The sequence below is a fragment of the Pongo pygmaeus genome, chromosome 3 (assembly GCF_028885625.2).
Source record: "Pongo pygmaeus isolate AG05252 chromosome 3, NHGRI_mPonPyg2-v2.0_pri, whole genome shotgun sequence".
Classification (NCBI taxonomy): domain Eukaryota; kingdom Metazoa; phylum Chordata; class Mammalia; order Primates; family Hominidae; genus Pongo; species Pongo pygmaeus.
In genome coordinates, this window is record NC_072376.2 from 103,533,490 (window position 1) to 103,559,273 (window position 25,784).

Below are 25,784 nucleotides of genomic sequence, written 5' to 3' on the forward strand. Positions count from 1 at the left end.
ATTATAGAGATTTATTCATTCAGTTCATTTAATTAATATTAGTTTAGTATCTACGAAGTGCCAGACGCTGTTCTAAGTACTGGGGATATAAAGTTTTACCAGACGGACATACTGTCATGGACTTTACGTTATGGTGAGAAGAATAGTCAGTACACAAAATAATAAATACATTAATATGAAAAATATTTTCCAGTGTTAAATCCTGAGCAGAAAATTAAAATTGAGTGATATGACAATAAGCAACTTGATGTCTATTTTAGAATCAATGCTCATGAAAGTCCTTTGACACAAGAAATTTAAACTGAGATTTGAAGGGCAAAGGGATAACCCTATCACCTTGGGAAGGTTGTGGGGAGAGATTAAAAGAAGGGAACAGCTGGTACAGAATCTCTTGAGTAGAAAAGATTCAGAAACCCATTGAATGCCATTTAGAATTTATTGTATATAATCATATATAATTTACCATTTTAAATGTGTTGTTCTCAATTTATAATATAGAGTCAGGCTTTCTTAAGTAAACCTTTTTTAATTTTTTTTTTTCTGAGAAATGGTCTTGCTCTGTCACCTGGGCTGGAGTGCAGTGGCGTGATCTCAGCTCACTACAAGCTCCGCCTCCCGAGTTCACGCCATTCTCCTGCCTCAGCCTCCCAAGTAGCTGGAATTACAGGTGCCCGCCACCACACCTGGATAAATTTTTTGTATTTTTAGTAGAGATGGGGTTTCACCATGTTGACCAGACTGTTTAGAACTCTTAACCTTGTGATCTGCCTGCCTTGGCCTCCCAAAGTGCTGGGATTACAGGCATGAGTGCCCAGCACCTTCTTTAATTTTAAAAAATTATGTTAAAACTAAATCATTACTCTCGGTATTGTGCTACTTCTAATCCATCCTCTTTATTTTAGTTGAACTCAGTTTATATTTCTAAACATTGCAAGTTAGTTTAGTTTTCATCCTGAAATAACCATTATCTTGATAGAATGGGGGATACTGTCCTGTCAAGAATTGTGCTCTGTGGCAGGGGTCCCTAACCCCCAGGCCACAGACCATACTTGTCCATGGCCTGTTAAGAACCAGGCTGCCCAGCTGGAGATGACCAGTAGGCAAATGAGCATTACTGCCTGACATCTGCCTCCTGTGAGATCAGTGGCTGCATTAGATTCTTATGGGAGCAGAAACCCTGTTGTGAACAGTGCATGCAAGGGATCTTGGTTGGGCACTCCTTCTGAGAATCTAATGCCTGATGATCTGAGGTTGAAAAATTTCATCCCAAAACCATCCTCACCCCCAGTGGTGGAAAAAATGCCTTCCACAAAACCAGTTCCAGGTGCCAAAAAGGTTGGGAACTGCCGCTCTACAAGACAGTCTGCTATTAACAATTTTAAAAAATAAAGTCTTTGTCACTGATTATTGTTTAGCATTTAGTAGAAAAACATGATGTCACACTTTCTGTGGTGTTGTAGATAGTGTGATAAGAAAATGCTGACTCTTAAAATTATAGAAGAAATATTAGATTTTTGTTGGCTTAAGTTTAATAAGAATAAATAAATTTATATGGTCTCCAAAGTGAACACTACTTATATTACTTATGGATCTAAATTAATATAGTACAAATTTGGTAAAACTATTTAGATACATGGATGATTAGAAAAGTAAATATTTCATTCATTTTGCAAATATTTAAGTACTTATTTAGAACCTAGCATCATGCACCAAACACGGTTTGAGCAACTGGTATAATTTAGAAACATAAAAACAAAGATCCCTATTTTTGAGGTACTTTTATTCTAACATGGAAAGATGATAACACACAATAATAAATTTATACAGTATGTTTAAATGTTTTAAGGGTGCCAGAAGTGAAGTAGGCAGAAGATTGTAATATTAAATAGAATGGTAAAAGTAGTGCTCACTGAGAAGGTGAGATACAAACAAAGACTTGAGAAGCCGTGGGAGTTGGCAATGCAGATATCTAGGTGAAGAGAGTTCCAGGCAGGATGAACATCTGGTCCAAAGGCCTATGGTGGAAGAATGCTTGGCATGTTAAGAACTATCAAGAGAGTCATAATGTTGCAATGGATTGATGGGTTTGGTGTATAGAGAGACGGGGACAGACATAATAGACAGACAGATTCATATGCAAATAATCATAATCTAGCTATTAATACTCTCTTTCTACCTATTTGAGTGCATTCTCTCTTTTTATGATCTACAGTACACATATGAAACGTAGCTTACTAGATAGATTGATTCAATAAGCTTAGTATCTCATCGAATAGTTTTTCAAATAGCAAAATAATTGCCTTATGATGTGACATGTCACACATTAAGTGCTAGTCCAGTTCTTACATATTTAAATTCACGGTTAGACTGTTTACCACCATGATTGCATGCTGAATCAACAGGCCTTTCATTGACAATATTTAGAGTTACTAGTTTTCTGAAAGGATGTCTTTAACTTCCTATTTAAGGATTAGATTACCAATCAGAAATTGTTAGAAATAATACCCCATAAAGTCTATATTGGTGATTAGTCTCATATCCAAACTGGAAAACACCATCACAAACAACCACTCAGGTATGAGCATCAGACATGCTATAAGTAATCTAGTTTCAGGATAAACTCTACTGTATGAAACCTCATAAAATATGATGACCCAAGTCCCTGGAGCAGAAGGAATTTAACTTATGCAATGTGCCAAGATGAGAACTGCTAGAAAACTGGGGGGATGGAAGTGCTAATCTAGTTTAATATTTTAGTTAGCCTAAAGCAACAATAATCACAGACACACTCTATGAAATGTTATTTGTGCCCATACAGTAGCATTAATTTTCTTTTAATCTTTGTCTGCCTCAGGAAATATTTCAATTGAATTTCACATTTTTTCCCAAGGAATCAGGGCTTCTGGAATTCAATGTCATTTACTTAACTTTTTTTTCCCCACAGTTATTTTCAAATCTAAATGAATTCAAAACCAATCATTTATTATTTTGCATTTACTTCTTCAGTTGGTAAAAATGACATGGTTTAGATTGATCTCTTGAACATTAATATAGTTCTGGAATTAGGCTTACTCATTTAATAGGTTACTCAATCACTGATTTGCTAAACACATATCCAATTCATGTCAGTTAGTTATCTCAACACACATAAAAATAAAGTATTAGTTACTTTTGGAGGTAGTATGTGTAATAGTTCCAAAAGTAGCTCTGTAATGAGATACTCTGGGCTCAGTATTCAACTCTGCTTTCTTTGATCTGTATATCCTTAGGAAAGTTAATTAACCTCTCCTTCCCTCAATTTTTCTGTGGCAAAATGGGGATTAGTAATGGTAACATATTGTAATTGTGAGGTATAAAAAAAGTATATAAAATGATATAAAAATAATCCATGTAACATATATTGCATAATGCCTGGCACCTAGTCAGACTCAAAATGTAAATATTTCTGTTACATACATATGTGTATATTTAGAAGTATCCTGTGGTATGGTTACAATATTGCTTAAGATAATAAGTGAGAATTTTCCATTTTTACAAAGACAGAACCTGAAAAGTGAAGAATGGTTAAGTGCCTGAAAATAATGACATATATTCTTTTTTTAAATGGGACATGAACAACCATTCAAAGCTTCCAGTGAATGGCTTATTACAGTATAGACTTTCAAAGATGAATAGGATTAATTTAGAAAGGAGGGAAGAAAAAATATAGTTTGATAAATTTTGACATTTGGCTGTTCTTTGTATTTCAATAGATTTTAGCCCAAATTATGATAAACTCCATAAAATTTTCAAACATGTGCTTTAGAAATCCCTCTGTGACTTAAATTTCAACATAGCCTAGGGGGAGAATATTTTTTCAATAAATGGCTAAAAAAGAGATAAAAGAATTACAAATATTTAAACTATGTTTATTAACTTAAAAGGAAGACTGGATTTATGTGTAAGAATGAATTAGTGCAGTTTCTAAGTAGGTTAAGTTGCCTTAGGAAACGTTCTGTGTTTCTAAGTCAATTCTGTAAACCTATGACACTCCTCAATATCATCACTTACAAAACAAATCCTAAGTAAGACTAACATTAGAAGTCCATATATGCAACAAAATATTTTTATCAACAATATAGTTGGAAATTGAAACTGAATTAAAAATTTACACAACAAACTGATAGAGTAAAATACAGATACGTAAGTTAAAAAAATCAGAAATTAGGGAACCTTAAATAAGTCTGACAATAGGTGTGTAAGCTGTGTTCAAAGTTTTTGGAATTTTTTAACTTCTTGAGTAGTTTAATTAGTTTCACTGAGAGGCCATACAAGATAGAAAGACACAGAGTAAGAACCTGTAAAAGGACCAATATACCTGTCTTAAAATTAAAACATAATACAGATACTAGATTTTACCACTCTGCAGAGATCATCCATTACAACTCTCTATATCCTCCTCCCGATAATCATCAATTTTTTACCAGGCAAGCAAAGACCCAGAGACTTAAACAATATCCTTATCCTCCAACAATGTGTTTCTGTCATTAATATGATGCTGTCATATAATAAATGTGGCAGAGAAAAGCAAGCAGGCCAGAAGTGTTTTACGACTCTCGTCGTTCTTTGGGCCACATGCTGTAGCTGCAACGTGAAACAAACAATAGCAAGAACTAATAAGGAGTTGCATTTTATTTTGTCTAAAGAGATCAGTTCAAAAACAAAACAGAATAACTGGCAGATCATTTTCATTTCAGCCCAATGGGGGAAGAACTATTTTACAATATAACATGTAATAAGGCTAGGGTCAGAATTAAATTAATCCAGGTAAAACATTTGGAATGGTGCTTGGTACATAGAGAACACTCAACAAATATTAGTTATTTTTATAACTGTAATAGTAATGAGTCTTTTATTTAGATAATGCCAGTAAGGGCAGCAACATCTTATGCCACTAACATCAGTGCATGTTGCAGTTAACGATGGAGTAGGCACTGTGCTGTGTTTTATAAAGATTCTTTCATTTATACTATAAATTATTTCATTTTTATAGCTGTGGAACCTGGCCCATGAAATGGTTAAGGAATGCTCTAGAAGTTATACAGTTTTTAAGACTATGATTTATGATAGAACTGCTGAAACAATTTGTTTAAACAAAGATAATTCTGGATTAGGGACCCAGTGGCCAGAGTTCGAGTCCCCAAACTGCCACTTATAAATTAAGTTCCCTGGCTACAAGCCTCCTCATCTATAAAATGAAGAGGTTGAGCTACAGTTATTTAAAGTTCCTTCTAGCTCTTTCCTGTGCCTTCACAGCTAAAGCTAAATGTTAAAAAGTCACACAGTTACTTGAAGCCTTTTAAAAATTAATTATTATTTTATCTAGTTAAATCATGGCTACTTTCTACATTTTAAGAAAAACTATCACAATGAAATCTCTGCAGTTCTAGAAATAAAATATTTATTCCATCTGTCCAATCTATATTTTTTCAATCAGAAAAAATAAATCAACCAAATCTAGGGATATTAGATAGTGATTTCTGCCTTTTTGTTTACAGGGAAGCAGGGGAAATCCTTATGACACGATAGAAGTTTTGGAAGGGTTTCTAATCATTATGAAGGGGTAGATCTCTTCCCGCATCTCCCTGTGTACCTTAGACAAAGTGGGTCTATATGCCAGCACAGTTACCAGGGCTGTTCATGCAGATACTAGAATGCAAGAAAAATTTGGTAGGAAGTTCTATTTTTTTTTTTTTCCAGTTAATAGCCTTTCTCCCTTACTGCCGTACTAAACCATCTTAATTTAGCACACCGCAGAACATTTGCTTTAGGGTAATTTTTTTCCTACCTACAATTTATAACATTTTGGTTTTGTCTCATGTGATTAATTTTGATCAATGCAGAGATTTCATATTCTATAGTGAGAAATATGTATACTGAGGGAAATGAATTTTTTCCAACCACATCCCCCAGAGTATTTTTAAATATGCTTTGCTCAAGACATGCTAGGTAAATATTACATTTATATGGTTGAAGAATAACAAAGTGGATTTTAAATCAATTAAAATTCTGTGAATCTTACATTAATATTAAGAATCAACCCATATGCATGCATATATATGAATAATTTGACTGTTCGTGTGTACATCAAGTCTTTTGAAGAGTCGGACAAAAATTGTCTTAGTGAATAGAACTAAAACATATTCTTCTTTCTGAAGTATTTTAATATGTGTTTTAGTGGAAATTATATAAAAGTATAAAAATGCAAAGGTTTTTTTATTGTGTGGTATATATAAGTGAACACAAATAAAGGTGCTTGGGTTATTTTAGATTAATGCTTATTTTGAAAGTATCCCTTGTGCTAAATGTTATTTCTTGGTTAGTTGGGGTGATATTACAGTATGATTTTTTTTAAAGCAAATCAACCAAATTACTGTCAGTAAGAGTCAGTAAAAATCAAGATTGTGCATGTTTCCTAGCAGAGGTTGTAAGTCACAGATGATACTTCCCTAACAGTTTTCCACATTCAAGCCACCTGACCTTCCAACTTGAAGATAGTCTTGCTCTAGTACTCAGAGTAATTTCTGCTATCAGTTAAAGCTTGGCATCTCCCAGATCATAGAATTAATGAATCTCACTATACCTTACTTCTCCTTTGAAACACAACCTTGTCTAAAGCCCTAGTATCATATGGAAAATCCTCTTAAGCCATTATTTTTTGCCCACACAGCTCTCAAATTCTTGTCATCAGATATACTGCTTCAGGTTTTCAACCTGAATCTTGGTCTGTCAATAATCTAGGGCCTAAATTACTACCAAGCTTTTTACATTGTTTATACAGTACATCTTATCTACTCTGGGAAGCTTGCCTTTCAGTCCATATTCCAACCATGCAGTTGTTTTTTTTTTTTTTTTTTCACTAAATGCTTATTCCGAGCTCCTTTTAATCACTGTGTTGCTTTGAAGAATCATGGTGACTCATACATGAGTTTCATGTTACAATAAATTTGTATTGAAAAGTATGTAATACATTAAACATTTTGACTGATGGAAGTTTAAAGCAATTTGACTAAGGATGAAAGGATGAACTTGGTATTGAGGCTCTTAAAATATTGGTTTAAGTTTTATTTTATACTTACTAGATCTGGAACTTAGTCACATAATTTAAATTTTGTAAACTTCAATTTCCTCCTTTGAAAAAATAAGCTAAAATAATATTTACCTTGATTTCTGTTTCTATTCATGAAGGAGTTACATCTGTAAGACTTGTCTTCCAGCTTTCATTGCTAGAAAACTGGACTAAATATATAGAAAGGCTATGATCTTCAAGAGAAGGGAAACAAATGAAGAGATCATTCCAACACTGGAATTTCTGACTGGAGGCAATTTTTAGACCATGGTACATGGTACATGGAGGAACAGCCTAAACATAACTTCATGGTATTCAAATTTTGTAGTTGAGGAGATAAGTTCTGAGTTTAGAGAGAACAAAGGAGCTAGAATTTGTGGGGCAGATTACCAGAAAGGAGGGAAATACACAAAGAGCTCTAGAAATCTGCATAGGGCCTCTCCAGAATATTTGTTTGAATAGCAATCTACACATACATAATGTGAAATTCCACATGACCAGGCAAAGAACAACTGCTAGAAAAGAATAATTAGAGTGAACTGTCAGTAGAATTCCCAGGGGTCTCACAGGTCTGGGAATCTTTTGATTTCCTGTCAGCCAGAATAGGGAGCCCCCATTAAATACAGAGAGTATTCAGTAGAGAGCACAGAGGGACCAAGCCTTAGGAACAGGGATAAATTAACACTAAAGACTACTCCAGACTCACCCTAAAAAATGTTTAATGCAAGCCTCAGAGGAATCAGTATCAGTCACAGGTAACTTAACTGTCTGCCAGGAGCAATTCTACATCTAAATCAATACACCTAAATGTAACACTAAATAAAATAAAATTTATAATATCTGGCAACCAATAAAAAATTACTGGACATGAGAAAAAATAGTAAAATGTGACTCAGATCAGGAGAAAATTCAGTCAATAGAAACAAACCTGGAAATGACAGAAAATGAAGTTAACAGAAAAAGTTTAAAACACTATTGCACAGTGTGAATGACGCAGAAGACGGGTGATTTCTGCATTTCCAACTGAGGTACCAGGTTCATCTCACTGGGGCTTGCCAGACAAGTGGGTGCAGCCCACAGAGCAGGGTGGAGCATCACCTCACCTGGGAAGCACAAGAGGCCAGAGAATTACCTTTCCTAGTAAAAGGAAGCCCTGACAGAGGGCACCAGGAAAATCGGGACACTTCCACCCTAATACTGCACTTTTCTAATGGTCTTAGCAAACAGCACACCAGGAGATAATATCCCGCACCTGGCTCAGAGGGCCCCACGGCCACAGAGCCTCACTAATTGCTAGCACAGCAGTCTGACATAGAACTGCAAGGTGGCAGCAAGGCTGCGGGAGGGGCATCTGCCATTGCTGAGGCTTGAGTAGGTAAACAAAGCAGCCAGGGAAGCTCGAACTGGGTGGAGCCCACCACAGCTCAAAGAGGCCTGCCTGCCTCTGTAGACTCCACCTCTAGGGGCAGGGCATAGCCGAACAAAAGGCAGCAGAAACTTCTACAGACTTAAATGTCCCTGTCTGACAGCTTTGAAGAGAGTAGTGGTTCTCCCAGCACGGAGTTTGAGATCTGAGAACAGACAGACTGCCTCCTCAAGTGGGTTCCTGACCACCTAGTAGCCTAAATAGGAGACACCTCCCAGTAGGGGCCTACTGACACCTCATAAGGCTGGGTGCCCCTCTGAGACGAAGCTTCCAGAGGAAGGATTAGGCAGCAACATTTGCTGTTCTGCAGCCTCCGCTGGTGATACCCAGGCAAACAAGGTCTGGAGTGGACTTCCAGCAAACTCCAACAGACCTGCAGCTGAAGGTCCTGACTGTTAGAAGGAAAAGTAACAAACAGAAAGGACATCTACACAAAAACCCCATCTGTACGTCACCATCATCAAAGACCAAAGGTAGATAAAACCACAAAGATGTGGAGAAACCAGAGCAGAAAAGCTGAAAATTCTAAAAATCAAAAGCCTCTTCTCCTCCAAAGGAATGCAGCTCCTCGCCAGCAATGGAACAAAGCTGGACAGAGAATGACTTTGACGAGTCGAGAGAAGAAGGCTTCAGAAGACTGGTAATAACAAACTTCTCCGAACTAAAGGAGGATGTATGAACCCATCGCAAGAAGCTAAAAACCATGAAAAAAGAGTAAACAAATGGCAAACTAGAAAAATCAGTGTAGAGAAGTCCTTAAATGATCTGATGGAGCTGAAAACCATGGCACAAGAACTACGTGACGAATGCACAAGCTTCAATAGCATATTTGATCAAATGGAAGAAAGGGTATCAGTGATTGAAGATTGAATGAATGAAATGAAGTGAGAAGAGAAGTTTAGAGAAAAAAGAGTAAAAAGAAACGAACAAACCCTCCAAGAAATATGGGACTATGTGAGAAGACCAAATCTACATCTGATTGGTGTATCTGAAAGTGATGGGGAGAATGGAACCAAGTTGGAAAACACTCTTCGGGATATCATCCAGGAGAACTTACCCAACATAGCGAGGCAGGCCAACATTCAAATTCAGGAAATACAGAGAATGCCACAAAGATACTCCTCAAGAAGAGCAAATCCAAGACACATAATTGTCAGATTCACCAAAGTTGAAACAAAGGAAAAAATGTTAAGGGCAGCCAGAGAGAAAGGTCGGATTACCCACAAAGGGAAGCCCATCAGACTAACAGCAGATCTCTCAGCAGAAACTCTACACACCAGAAGAGAGTGGGGATCAATATTCAACATTCTTAAAGAAAAGAATTTTCAACCTAGAATTTCATATTCAGCCAAACTAAGCTTCATAAGGGGAGGAGAAATAAAATCTTTTAGACAAGCAAATGCTGAGAGATTTTGTCACCACCAGGCCTGCCTTACAAGAGCTCCTGAAGGAAGCACTAAACACGGGAAAGAACATCTGGTACCAGCCACTGCAAAAACATGCCAAATAAGACCATTAATACTAGGAAGAAATTGCATCAACTAATGAGCAAAATAACCAGCTAACATCATAATGACAGGATCAAATTCACACATAACAATATGAGCCTTAAATGTAAATGGGCTAAATGCTCCAATTAAAAGACACAGACTGGCAAATTGGATAGAGTCAAGACCCATCAGTGTGCTGTATTCAGGAGACCCATCTCACATGCAGAGACATATATAGGCTCAAAATAAAGGGATACAGGAAGATTAACCAAGCAAATGGAAAACAAAACAAAGCAGGGGTTGCAATCCTAGTCTCTGATAAAACAGACTTTAAACCAACAAAGATCAAAAGAGACAAAGAAGACCATTACATAATGGTAAAGGGATCAATTCAACAAGAAGAGCTAACTATCTTAAATTTATAGGCACCCAATACAGGAGCACCCAGATTCATAAAGCAAACCTTGAGAGACCTAAAAAGAGACTTAGACTCCCACACAATAATAATGGCAGACTTTAACACCCCCCTGTCGACATTACACAGATCAACAAGACAGAAAGTTAATAAGGATATCCAGGAATTTAACTCAGCTCTGCACCAAGCAGACCTCTTAGACATCTACAGAACTCTCCACGCCAAAACAATAGAACATACATTGTTCTAAGCACCACATCACACTTATTCTAAAATTGACCACATAGTCAGAATTAAAGCATTCCTCAGCAAATGTAAAAGAGCAGAAATTATAACAAACTGTCTGTCAGACCAGAGGGCAATCAAACTAGAACTCAGGATTAAGAAACTCACTCAAAACCACTCAACTACATGGAAACTGAACAACCTGCTCCTGAATGACTACTGGGTACATAACGAAATGAAGGCAGAAATAAACATGCTCTTTGAAACCAATGAGAACAAAGACACAACATACCAGAACCCCTGGGACACATTTAAAGCAGTGTGTAGAGGGAAATTTATAGCACTAAATGCCCATAAGAGAAAGCAGGAGAGATCTAAAATTGACACCCTAACATCACAATTAAAAGAACTAGAAAGCAAGAGCAAACACATTCAAAAGCTAGCAGAAGGCAAGAAATAACTAAGAGCAGAACTGAAGGAGATAGAGACACAAAAAGCCCTTCAAAAAATCAATGAATCCTGGAGCTGGTTTTTTGAAAAGATCAACAAAATTGATAGACCACTAGCAAGACTAACAATAAGATAAAAGAGAAGAATCAAATAGATACAATAAAAAATGATAAAGGGGATATCACCACCAATCCCACAGAAATACAAACTACCGTCAGAGAATACTATAAATACTTCTACGCAAGTAAACCAGAAAATCTAGAAGAAATGGATACATTCCTGGACACATACACCCTCCCAAGACTAAAGCAGGAAGAAGTTGAATCCCAATAACAGTTTCTGAAATTGAGGCAATAATTAATAGCCTACCAACCAAAAAAAGTCCAGGACCAGACAGATTCACAGCCAAATTCTAACAGAGTTACAAAGAGGAGCTTGTTCCATTCCTTCTGAAATTATTCCAATCAATAGAAAAAGAGGGATCCTCCCTAATTCATTTTATGAGGCCAACATCATCCTGATACCAAAGCCTGGCAGAGACACAACAAAAAAAGGGAATTTTAGACCAATATCCCTGATGAACATGGATGAAAAAATCCTCAATAAAATACTGGAAAACCTAATTAGGCAGCAAATCAAAAAGCTTATCCACAATGATCAAGTTGGCTTCATCCCTGGGATGCAAGGCTGGTTCAACATATGCAAATCGATAAATGTAATCCATCATGTAAACAGAACCAAAGACAAAAACCACATGATTGTCTCAATAGATGCAGAAAAGACCTTTGATGAATAAAATTCAACAGCTCTTCATGCTAAAAACTCTCAATAAACTAATATTGATGGGAGGTATCTCAAAATAATAAGAGCTATTTATGACAAACCCACAGCCAATATCATACTGAATGGGCAAAAATTGGAAGCATTCCCTTTGCAAACTGGCACAAAACAGGGATGCCCTCTCTCACCACTCCTATTCAACATAGTGTTGGAAGTTCTGGCCAGGGCAATCAGGCAAGAGAAAGAAATAAAGGGTATTCAATTAGGAAAAGAGAAAGTCAAATTGTCCCTGTTTGCAGATGACATGATTGTGTATTTAGAAAACCCCATCATCTGAGCCCAAAATCTCCTTAAGCTGATAAGCAACTTCAGCAAAGTCTCAGGATACAAAATCAATGTGCAAAAATCACAAGCATTCCTCTACACCGATAAGAGACAAACAGAGAGCCAAATCATGAGTAAACTCCCATTCACAATTGCTACAAAGAGAATAAAATACCTAGGAATCCAACTTACAAGGGATGTGAAGGACATCTTCAAGGAGAACTACAAACTACTGCTCAGCGAAATAAAAGAGGACACAAACAAATGGAAGAACATTCCATGGTCATGGATAGGAAGAATCAGTATCATGAAAATGGCCATACTGCCCAAGGTAATTTATAGATTCAGTGCCATCCCCATCAAGCTACCAATGACTTTCTTCACAGAATTGGAAAAAAACTACTTTAAAGTTCATATGGAACCAAAAAAGAGCCTGCATTGCCAAGACAATCCTAAGCCAAAAGAACAAAGTTGGAGGCATCACGCTACCTGACTTCAAACTATACTACAAGGCTACAGTAACCAAAACAGCATGGTACTGGTACCAAAACAGAGATATAAACCAATGGAACAGAATAGAGCCCTTGGAAATAATACCACACATCTACAACCATCTGATCTTTGACAAACCTGATAAAACAAGAAATGGGGAAAGGATTCCCTATTTAATAAATGATGCTGGGAAAACTGGTTAGCCATATGGAGAAAGCTGAAACTGGATCCCTTCCTTACACCTTATACAAAAATTAATTCAAGATGGATTAAAGACTTAAATGTCAGACTTAAAACCATTAAAACCCTAGAAGAAAACCTAGGCAATACCATTCAGGCCATAGGCATGGGCAAGGCCTTCGTGACTAAAACACCAAAAGCAACAGCAACAGAAGCCAAAATTGACAAATGGGATCTAATTAAACTAAAGAGCTTCTGCACAGCAAAAGAAACTACCATCAGAGTGAATAGGCAACCTACAGAATGGGAGAAAATTTTTACAATCTACCGATCTGACAAAGGGCTAATATCCAGAATCTATAAAGAACTTAAACAAATTTACAAGAAAAAATCAAACAACCCCATCAAAAAGTGGGCAAAGGATATGAACAGACACTTCTCAAGACATTTATGCAGCCAACAGAAACATGAAAAAATGCTCATCATCACTGGTCATCAGAGAAATGCAAATCAAAACCACAATGAGATACCATCTCACACCAGTTAGAATGATGATGATTAAAAAGTCAGGAAACTACAGATGCTGGAGAGGATGTGGAGAAATAGGAACACTTCTACACTATTAGTGGGACTGTAAACTAGTTCAACCATTGTGGAAGACAGTGTGGCGATTCCTCAAGGATCTAGAACTAGGAGTAGCATTTGACCCAGCCAACCCATTCATTACTGGGCATATACTCAAAATATTATAAATCATGCTGCTATAAAGACACATGCACACGTACGTTTATTGTGGCACTATTCACAATAACAAAGACTTGGAACCAACCCAAATGTCCATCAATGATAGACTAGATTAAGAAAATGTGGCACATATATACCATGGAATACTATGCAGCCATAAAAAAGGATGAGTTCATGTCCATGTACCTACATGGATGAAGCTGGAAACCATCATTCTGAGCAAACTATCACAAGGACAGAAAACCGAACACCTCATGTTCTCACTCATAGGTGGGAATTGAACAATAAGAACACACAGACACAGGGTGGGAAACATCACACACAGGGGCCTGCCAGGGAGTTGGTGTGGGGAGGGATAGCATTAGGAGATACACCTAATGTAAATGGTGAGTTAATGGGTGCAGCACACCAACATGGCACATGTATACATATGTAACAAATCTGCATGTTGTGCACATGTACCCTAGAACTTAACGTAAAATAAAGTAAAATAAAATAAAAACAAAAAACTATTACAAATAAAAATGTCAAGGATTTAATGAGAAGTATAAAGAGAAGTATAATATGAGAGAAATAGTAAAATAATATCAAAATTAAACTAGAAATGAAAACTAAGATAGCTGAAATAAAAATTTCACTGAATGGGATTAAAAGCAGATAAGACACTGCAGAAGAAAAGATCAATGAACTTGAAGGTGTAACAATAGAAAACATACAAATACCAAGAGAAAAGGAGGTTTTACAAAAGTAAACAGTGTCAGTGATTTTGGTGACAATAACAAGTCATTTAACATATAATTTGAGTTCCAGAATTAGATAGTAGGAAAATTGAGGGTCATAAAAACTGTTAAAGATGTAAGGCCAATGTTTTCCCCACAAGCTTTATGAAAACAATACTCCTATCATCTCGGCTCACTGCAACCTCTGCCTTCTGGGTTCAAGCTATTCTCCTGCCTCAGCCTCCCGAGTAGCTGGGATTATGGGCACCCGCCACCACACTCAGCTAATTTTTTTGTATTTTTAGTAGATACAGGGTTTCCCTATTTGGCCAGGCTGGTCTCGAGCTCCTGACCTCAAGTGATCCACCTGCCTGTGCCTCCCAAAGTGTTGAGATTACAGGCATGAGCCACCATACCCAGACTCAAATTGATCTTATATTTAACTAATTATATATGTGTAATAATGATAAAAATGAGAGGAGGCAGAAGAGAAGAAAAGACAGTAATTACTATTTTGGGATATACTGTGCCTGGTCCTTTGCTAAATGCTATTACATATAATATCTCATTCAGTCTTCCTAGCAAATATATTTGATAGCTACTATATTTATTATCATTTTTCAATCACAAAAGATGAAATTGATAGATATTATGTAATTTGTTAAAGGGCATAGAGAAGAAAGTGACAAACCAGAGATTTAAAATTATGTCAGTCTGAATTCAAAAGCATCCCATTATAGTATCTCCCAGATGCAAAAATCTATAAGCATGAATATTACTTCAGAATTTACTTTTAGATAAACTTTAAATTTAAGAAATGTTCTAATTTTTTGTTTTATATTCTTTGTCACATATAATTTAGCCTCTTCAAACTGTGTTCTATAAATTTAGATAATTTTCTATAATCAGAAAACAGGCTACCACCTATATAGAAAAATAAATGGTGTGCCATGTTGATCCTAGAACATTTTCTAGGGTCAAGAGAGTAGTAAAGCTACTGTTTAAAATAAAATGGTTTAGTTAATATGTATGTTCATGTGTTTTTATCTAAATAATCAAGAAATGATGAGGAAGAGATAACATGTTTGAAAAAACCCTGAAAATTTTTTAAACATAAATGCTGTAGCCAAATGAAAAAAAAGTTGTCCTGTAACTATGAAATACTTAACTACAATATTGCACTCCCAGCATTATTATTGTTGCTACTTAATGGAATAACAACAGTAATAATATCTTCTTAAATTCAAATTCCTAAATATAAAGCTAGAAACATAATAGGTCTAGTGCATCTTTACTACAGGACACTTTTTTTTTTACCTTATACATTGATAGTGCAATGTATGTGATAAATGAGTTGGTAATGCAAATATATAATTATTATTATGTGCTATTCAAATTTTCATCAAAAATAGAGAAATACTTTGACTTTAATCAAAATTCTTAATGGTAGTGCGAACATTTTTAAATTTGTGTTCTCCAAAGCATTGTTAAATAATTTATCAGATTAGAGCAAAAGTAATTGCAGTTTTTGCCATTACTTTTAATGACAAAATTGACTTGCTAAGAAAAAGAATAACTCTTTCTTCTCTTAATTAAGTATAGTGCTTATTGGGAACTTAAAGTGGATCCTTCTTTTATATTGTGGAGAGCAGGTATGCTAATAGAAGACAGAGAAAGCCCTTTGACAAGAAATAAAATCCTGAATATTTTATAGATAATCAGCAGTACTGCAAGGGCTTCTGCTGTCTTTTATCAATCTGACTTTATGTTTGGGCACTGAGATCTGCCGGTAGGTGAACTAGAGTGGGAGCTTACCATCATAGAATATACTGTACATACTAGTTCAAGTTTAAACAACATCTTTGGTTTCAACAAAGGGTAGGCAATCATTGCTTAAAATAGATGTATTAACATTTTATTTTTACTTATGATGTAGGGATCAGCAGGAAATGTATTGGGACTACATTTGAAGACTTACTTAGTTACACACACATAGACACATACACACATGAGATAGTCTTCTATATTCAGATCTTCTTTGTTACGAATAAGCGAATTATTTCCTTTATTTCAAAATTCTTGCACTAGTATGAATTATTATTTACTTCTTCCTTGCCAATAATAATATACTTTACTTTTCTTTTTCAGGGTCTAAACTTGAAAAGACTAGAGACAGTACAAGGAGGGAGAGAGGTAAGAATGTTTAAAGAGGGATGGGGAAAAGAGGAAACATGGCTATGGTGTTGCAGTGATGTGGTGATGGTGATTGATGATAATTATGTTGATAATGGAAATGGAGATGCATTGAAGAGAATGTTGTATGCATATGGCTCCGTTCATTCTGCCAAAGCATATTTTACATGTTTATGTAAATGTGTTATTTGTGCTTGTTCCTCTGAAGCTAAAGAAAATGTTTCTCTGATTAGGCAAGCATTGTTTCTGTTATAATGGATTTCTGTAGCAGCAGGTCCTTTCACAGGGGGCAGAAACATTACAATGCAATTTTTAAAACTGTGACTTACTGAGAAATTAGCAAAATTCTAACAATGCAAATATTTTATGACATTTGGGAGTCTTCATTTTCCTGTCAAAGGCTTTTGGCATATGCTACTAGGTTGGTATGCATTATTAGAGAGTATGAAGTTGCTCTGGTAAAGCTAGTAATTTTAAAACTAACTGAATGTGAAGACTTAACATCACTTAATTTTTTTTCCCTGCTAAATATATAAATGCTGTACTTAACTCTGTGATTCAGGTTGCTGGGAGGTGTGGGAAGGGTGGAATATTTAATTCAGTAAATCAAAACATTCTCACTGCACAAAAAAAAATCATTTTGGGTGATACTTATATTGCAATTTTTGTACAAAAGTGAAGGTATTTTGTTCTATACAAATGAGGAAAAAATCTTACTGTCCTCTCCATTTGTAGCTTCCTTTCTATATAAACAGATTTCTTCCCTATAGTGGTGTTTGCTAGCTTTCCTTTGTGTTTTAATTCCAGTTGCATGATTTTAGTATTTGACATTTTAGTTCCTAGTGAATTTGTCATTTAAGGTCTCATTCCATTTTCTCAGCTATTTTCCATCCAGAAAAATCTATTTTTATTTAGGAACACATAAAGTTGGTTCACATTGATGGAAGAGCTAGATGAGGTGAAACATAGATAAATCTTTAGATATTTTTCATGTTGTAGGAGAGCAAGATGATAAGAATATGGTCATCAGTATGACTGGGGAAAAAAATGCACTTCATAAGGAAGATCTCAGAACCTTTTACAGCTTTGTGAGAGTGACTGCTTTCATTCAGATGTAACCAAAATAGATCTACTTATAGAAAGAACTAAACTGATCACCTCCTAAAGTGAAAGTTTTCATCTGAGCAGTACTGCTACAATTTATCTCTGCTGATTTAGTGCCTTTAGGGACATACAAATGGAGCTACTCAGCTTCTCCTTGCTGCTTCCTAGTCTAATAGCAACTGTGTGTCAAAAGAAGGAAAACTGAAATCCATATATCCATACAATGGCTTTGCTAAATGGTGGCAAAATTCTGCATTTGTTTTACTAAGATTTTTATAGTTTTTAATGTTATTTTTAAATGCATAATGATTGGGTTTTATTGAAAGAATGGCTCTTAAATCATATTGCTTATTTTTCTAATGTCCTTTGATTTTATTTTTATTATAAGTGTATTTATAAGTAAAGAACATGGCGAAAATGTGTTTAAATTAATTTTAGAAGTATATTGTTCTCAAAACTATTTTGTGATTTCTGTGAAGGTCAAAATTGTAATAATTTACAATTTAATGTATACATCTCCATAGAAGGGACAACACTGATTTTGGACTTCTCCCTCAGGGTAGTGGAATAATTGTAAAAAGCTAAGATCATCAAATTAACCATAATCCAGTAATGTCTTCTCCACTTGACATCTCTAATTCATGACCAGAAAGTGAAGGTCAACTATTAAAATTCAAAACAACTACTTAACTTCCACTTGAGGCAGCACTGGGCTACTTAGGCATATTTCTATTCAATGTAATTACTTACCTTAACTTTCCCTGTGACTAAGAGGCCTAGTATGTTCTGAGATAAGAAACTTCAGGGAGGTATAAGACAATTAGGTGAAGTATGTTGTAAAAACTGTTCTTTTCAAGTCTCAATGGTAGATGACCTGTAAACAAAGAGTACAATTGCTATGTTAAGGACCTTGTGATCTCACTTGCTTAAGAAATGGGATGTGTATGTATCTAACTTCCATTTGTTATGTTCTAGGATGTGTGTGCGTAACAAGATGTACAATGTAATTCTGATTATGTTAAAATGTGAGGGTTTAGAAAACTCTTACTCCAAATGATTTCTTAGAATTTCTCATTGTAGTGCTATTATGATTGATAAATGACAATAATTGCTTATTATGATGAATTAATTTCTTAGTTCAAATGACAGCTATTCCCAATGGGTGTTGATGGATGCAATATCAAGGGCTTATTACCAAATATTTATAAGAAGATTTAAGAAGTGTCATTTAAAATGTTCTATTTACTTATTGAAGTAATGAAAACAGAGTATTCATAGAAAATGAAGTAGACAGTAATATGCTATTTAGCTAAGTGGTAAATACCATTAAAAAACAAATTGCCAGACAGGAAGGCTAGATTTGAAACTATATGCTGTATAAAAATATAAATTAAGGAGAAGTGATTAAAATGTAAATTACTTTTCTGAAGGAAATAGAGATAGGTAACACCTAAATTGCTAAATTGTGAAATATATGAAAATAGTTATTAGCTGTATAAAATAACTCCAGTTATATTGGTATTTTTATACATGCATATTGTGTATACAATTTGAGGGGGCTGATTATAATAGATAATAAAAAGCTTGTTTAAAAAGGGAGATTAGTAGAATGCTATACAAAATGTGATTGTTTAACAGATATTTCTAACTGATTATAAACAATTTTCTTGCATCCAGTGGGATTTTGCAACTCATAGAAAAACCTCAGTGAAATTCACTGGGTAAGACACATAGATAAGTCATTTTTTTTTTCATTAAGTGTGGATAATACTAAGTTACTGTAATTTTTCTTAAAAGACTTTAAAATACCTTTGTTATTTTAGGTAGTTTTTTTATTTTCCAAAGGCCAGTTTTTGTTTAAGTATTAAAGCTTCTATGTGTGCCTGTAGCAGGACGAGCCATGGACAAAACCCCACAGACACCGAGATAGTGAAGGAAGTAGCTTTTAATCAGCTGGAAGCATCAGCAGACTAGCATCTTAAAATCCGAGCTTATTGAGTGCACAATTTCTGTCCCTTTTGAGGGCTCATAACACTAAAGATTTTACACGAAAGGATCATGATTGATTGAACAATCTAGGTGGTATGTGACAGGGGCTGCAAGCACCAACAATCAGAGTGAAACAGAACAGAATGAGAAGCTTCACAGTGTCCTTCCATACAATGTCTGGAATCTGTGGATAACACCAGTTGCTAGGTCATGGGTTGAATTTTAACTGTCAGGCTAAGGTCAGGCAGGCCCAGGCCTGGTTTTGGGTCTGGTGCCTGGCTCTAGGCTGCCTGCCTTTGGTTTCACTTCCTTGTTTCTTCTTAAAGCAGGTACTGAGTATAAAACAATATAGAACAATATGGGGGGGATCTCTTTCTCTCTTCTCTCATTTCCCCCCTTTGAGACTCTCACTCATTTTATTAGTGGGAGTTCTCACTTTCATTTTCACTACTTATGTCTTCCTGTGCAATAGATTGATAGCGATTCATATAATATACTTGGGCTGAAGCTTTCTGGTGAACTAAGGTAGTGATGAAGCTTTTTATCATTTGAAGAAGTACAGGTAGCAAACAAGGGAGTAGTAAGCAGGTTTCTATTACTATTATAACTCCTATGATAAGAGTTTTAAATCCTCCTATTGCTGGGAACCAATTTCCAAACATGGCCCCAGGATGAAATCCATGCCACACTTGCACAGGTACATGTGCCAGTTTCGTTATATCTTTAAATATGTCTTCAACTACCTGCCGTTGATCATCTATGTGGAAACAGCAATTAGTAAGGTTAAATTTTCCACAAACTCCTCCTTCAGCTGCTAGCAAGTGGTTGAGAACTAGTCTATTTTGGTAGATAGTATTCCTTATCTGAGTCTCTTGCCAGGCAAGAACAGTCAAGGCTTGACAGGTTTTATTAGTAATAATTTCTAAAACAGCTTGCAACCATATGATTCAGTTGAGCATGAAGATGGGGGTCCGATATCCCCGTGAGCCATCTTGTGCCCAACTGGTGGGCCCACAGTATTGTATAATTCTTTCAGGGGGCCATTCATCATCTTTCCAGTTACCTATGGCTATGCTTCATTTTTCACGGGAAGCATAGACAGGGAATCCTAGGAGTTTGTCTGTTTTTATGGGCAGTAGGAAGAAAGGTGGTTTAATAGTGCCAATTACACAGCTACCTGTCCACTGATCAGGTGGCTTAGCATAGGCTCTATGTCCACATATCCAGTATAACCTGGTGGGGGCAGTCCAGTGCCAGTGGAATTCTGGGTGGGCCCAAACAGTCTGCAATTTTGGAAATTTACTGAATGGATTTCTTTCTGTGTAATTGGAACTCCACCATGTAACTGTTTTTGTGGTACCATTGTACAGTTTTTGTCTAAGACACTTAAGCCATCCTACAGGATGAGTGAATTCTTTTCCTTCTCTAGCTATGCAATATTGTCCAATAATTGAGGCTTTTAGAACTCAGAAATTGTCAGGGTGGTTCTTTTGGGCCGGGAATTCATCAGGAACTGGGTCTGTAGGAACTAATTCTTGGGTTTCCCATGGCCATTGATCTCCTGTTACAGTTCCTCCACAAACGTAACATGAAGTGACTTTTAGACACTGAGCTACATGCTCGGCTAATTGCAAAAACAAATTTCTAGTTTTTCCTGGAATTTCAGGTACTGGCACATTTAGTTCATCATAGAAAGTCTGAAATACTGGCTCTGGAGAGCATTTTCAAATCCCTCCTTTTATTAAAATATTTACCTTAGAGTCTAGTCCTTTTCCATCAATGCCTGGAGATACGTATTCTCCTTTTCTCCATTTTGGGTCCAAGGGGTTTGTGATTACTAATTCTTAAAGGTTGCAGCTTCCACTCATGCAGGAGGGGCTTCCTTTCCCTTTTTGGAGCCAAACAGGATCTTTTTTATCCTTTTCCCAAGTGGCCCAAATGACACATGACCAGTACCCACATTTTTTTCCACACAGTCCTAATTCATGACAGATGTACTTATTTTCAGTCATGTAGCATTTTTCCCAATTAGAAGAGCCACATCCTGCTCCTAGCTTATTGCTATTAATGACAGCACAAGCATCAAATTATAAGATTATGTGTTTGGGTACCCCTTTTTCTTCTGTTCTGGCTAATACTTTACTTGTATCATTTATGAGTCCTCACTAGTCTTCAGTCCTTAATCTTATTTCAAAAACTGTGGAAATGGGAGGTTCAGAGGGGTCATAGCACACATCGGGCTGGTCACTTCCTGGATTACAGACTTTGTACTGAGTGTTATTATACAAACATGTTCCTTTTGGAATTACTAGGCATTCATAATAACTATAGAACAAAAAGATTGTCTTAACATGTTGTCCTACCTCAGTGACCTGATGTATGCACTGAAAGCAGTCCTCTGTGTGGGAAGAAGCAGTGGAAGCTTTTACCACACAAGTCCATGTTATAAGGAAAATAAGTCCCACGACTATTTTCCTCATGCTTCAGCCATGCGTAGACCAGCCAGCTTCCGGGTGTGACTGGAGCAGGGCCTGTCATCCTCCTCAGGGTTACTTTGCAGGGATTGTCTAGGTTTGGTTTGGCCTCCCAGGTTCCAGTGGCTGTGGGCTTTACATGGCTGTGGTGAATCCAGGCTGGAATTCCTTCTACCTTCACAGCTGTGGGAGTGGTCAGGATAAAGGTCTGGGGTCCCTTCCACTGTGGCCGTAAGGGAGCTACATTCCAGTCCTTGATCCACACACAGTCACCTGGAGAAAAAGGGTGAACTGCGGAGAATAAGCTGACTGGGCACCTCTCATTTACCCAAGTTGAGATTGTATGGGTAATTTTTCCCAAGGCCTGTAACTGTCTCTGCAATTCAATTTCACCCAACTCTTGGGGAGTACCCAGAAGTCCTCGCAGTATAGGAGGAGGCCTATGATAGAATATTTCATAAGGGGAGTATCCTGTTTTCTTAGAGGGGGTGCACCTAATTTTAAATAATACCATAGGAAGGGCCTGTATCCATTTTAATCCTGTCTCTTGACATACTTTCCCTAAACTATTTTTGATAGTCCGATTCATTCGCTCCACCTTTCCGGAACTGTGAGGTTGGTAGGTGGCATGTAGCTTCCAAGTGATTCCCAATACCTTTGCTGTCCTCTGTACTAAGTCAGCCACAAATGCTGGCCCATTTTCTTAGCCAATACATAGAGGCAGTCCAAACCTAGGGATGAGATCTCGAAGAAGCACATGGGTTACTTCATGAGCTTTTTCAGTTCATGTTGGATAAGCCTCTACCCACCCAGAGTAAGTACACACTAGAACCAGTAAATACTTGTTACCTCTGCATTTGGGCATCTCTGTGAAGTCCACTTGAAGATCTTCAAAGGGAGCTGCTCCATAGGCTTGTATGCCAGGAGGAACAGAGGGGCCTTGCTTTGCATTGTGCTGTTGACAGGTAACACATCCATCGCTGTGCTACTGTTTTAGCAAGAGCTGGCAAGTGTGAGATGTAGAAGCACTGGCTTAACAGCTTTTCAAGTGACTCCTGGCCTAAATGGGTAGTTTCATGTACAGCCAGCACGACTGCAGCTCCTAGCAGCTGTGGCACAGCTATTCTTCCATCTGGTAACTTTATCCACCCTTCTTTTATTGTTTGTCCTCCCTCTGCCTGAAGAAAGTCTTTTTCCTCTTTAGAATAAGTAGGCACCAGATCAGGTGTTTGAGGGAGTAGGGGGGTTGTGACTGATGCCCGGTAAGGAGTAGATGCTGCTTTTCATGCCTCTGTGTCTGCTCGGGAGTTTCCTTGGCTCACTGAGGTGGAAGCTCGCTGGTGTCCCCTGCAATGCATGACTGCCACCTTTTGGGGTTTCCATACTGCCTCTAATAATTGCAGAATTTCTTGTTGATATTTTATGTCTTTTCGCCCAGAATTTAACAGGCCTTTTTCTTTATATAATGCTCCATATACTTGAATGGTTAGAAAGGCATATCAAGAGTCAGTATAAATGTTTACAGTCTTACCTTCACTAAGTTCTAGAGCCCGAGTTAAAGCAATGAGTTCTTCCTTCTGGGCTGAAGTGCCCTGAGGCAATGGTTTGGCTTCAATAACATCATCCAAGGTTACCACCGCATATCCTGCGCATCTTTCTCCTCGTGGATTGATGAAGCTGCTCCCGTCCACATATAACTCCCAGTCCACTGATGCCCATGGCTGGCCTCGAAGATCAAGTCTGCTAGAATAGACTGAGTCCAACACTTCCACACAGTTATGTTCGACAGGGCTGTCTGATACTGGGAGTAAGGTTGCAGGATTCAGAGCATTACAGACCTCAATGGTTATGCGGGGGTTTTCACATAACAAGCTTTGGTACTTGGTTAATCTAGCATTTGTTAGCCAATGGTGTCCTTTGGTATTTGTTAAAGTCACCACCACATGGGGGACCTTTATACGTAAGTTTTGCCCAAGGGTTAGCTTGTCTGCTTCTTGTGCTAACAGGGCTGTAGCTGCCAGGGCTCTCAGACATGGAGGCCAGCCTTTTGAAGCTCCATCTAGCTGTTTTGAGAGGTAGGCCACTGGTCTTGGCCAGGGCCCCACAGTTTGGGTTAAAACTCCAACTGCCATTTTTTCTCTTTCTGACACATAGAGTGTAAAGGGCTTTGTCAAATCTGGTAGTCCTAAGGCTGGGGCTGACATAAGCTTTTCCTTTAACTTGCAAAAGGCTTGCTGTTGCAGAGGTCCCCATTCAAAAGGCTCCCAATCGCCTCCCTTTGTAACCCCATACAAAGGTTTGGCTAGCACTGCAAAGTTTGGAATCCATAATCTGCAAAACCCCACAGATCCTAGAAATTCCCTTACTTGCCTTCTGGTTTTAGGTTCCGGTAAGCTGCAGATGACCTGCTTTCTTTCTGACCCCAGGCTGTGCTCCTCTTTCTGAATAGTGAATCCCAGGTAGCGTACCTGCTGTCTGCAGATCTGAGCTTTCTTCCTGGACACCTTATACTCACAGTCCTCCAGGTTTTGAAGCAGGGCATCCATCCCTTTTGCATACCCATCTGCCATGGAGTGTCCTAGCAGAAGATTGTCCACATACTGGAGCAAGACAAAGCCTAGGTCTTTAGCAGGAAACTTCTGGAGGTTTCGAGCCAATGCCTCCCCGAAGATGGTGGGGTAATTTTTAAACCCCTGGGGAAGCTGAGTCCAAGTGTACCAAGTAGTAACACCTGACCCCCGATCTTCCCACTGAAAGGCAAACAGCTTTTGGCTCTCAGGAGCTAGTCTGATGCTAAAGAAGGCATCCTTCAAGTCCAGACAAGTGAACCAGCTGTCCTCAGCTGGCAGCAATCCTAACAGTGTGTAAGGGTTAGGAACTGTTGGGTGCAGAGTCACTGTAGTTTGTTTAACCAAGCGTAAGTCCTGTACAGGTTGATAGTCCTTGGTCCCTGGCTTGGAGACAGGTAGGAGGGGGGTGTTCCATTGAGACTGGCAAGGAGCTATAATTCCAAAAGGTTTCAAGCATTTAAGATGAACCTGTATTCTTTCAAGAGCTTCTCTGGGAACCGGATACTGCTTTTGTCTAATTGGCTGAGCCCCAGGCTTAACTTCCATGAGCACTGGGGCTTGATTGATTGCCAGCCCTGGAGGATTGTCCTCCGCCCATACTAAGGGCCATCGCTTAGCTAAAGCTGGTTTTATCTCCTGACCTGGCTCGGTTAGAAAAAGTCTCCATTCTTCTTCTCAGGGGACTATAAGGGCCATGATAACTCCTGTTCCTGGTAACTTCAGTTGTAAAGAGCCCTGTTTTGTAAAGGAAATGGTGGCTCTTGGTTTACTAAGCAAGTCTCCCTAACAAAGGCAAGGGGCAGTCAGGTATATACAGAAACTGATGAGTCACTTTATGTTCTCCCACTGAGCAGGTCTGCGGTAGGCAGAAAACCTGCTTGGCGGAGACACCCATTGCTCCAATTATATCAATGGTTTTTTTTGATAAGAGGGCCACTGGGGTGGTTACTACTGAGTGTCTGGTACCAGTATCAACCAAAAACTTAATGTCCTTGCCCCCTATTGTCATCCTGACCATGGGCTCCTTGGGGGCATTTGAGCCCGGTCCCCTTCAGTCTAGTAGCCCTTTGGCCAGATTGAACAAAGTCCCTTCATCTTTAT

At 37.6% G+C, this 25,784-nt stretch overlaps 1 protein-coding gene across 1 annotated transcript in view; it reads left to right on the forward strand.

The window, feature by feature from the left end:
- Positions 1 to 25,784, forward strand: part of CCSER1 (coiled-coil serine rich protein 1) — a 1,459,661-nt gene that overhangs the window by 932,534 nt on the left and 501,343 nt on the right. The window contains exon 10 of the mRNA XM_063663910.1: positions 16,502 to 16,546. Within this exon, the coding sequence (XP_063519980.1) occupies positions 16,502 to 16,546 (45 nt within the window). The remainder of the gene's footprint in view (positions 1 to 16,501; positions 16,547 to 25,784) is intronic.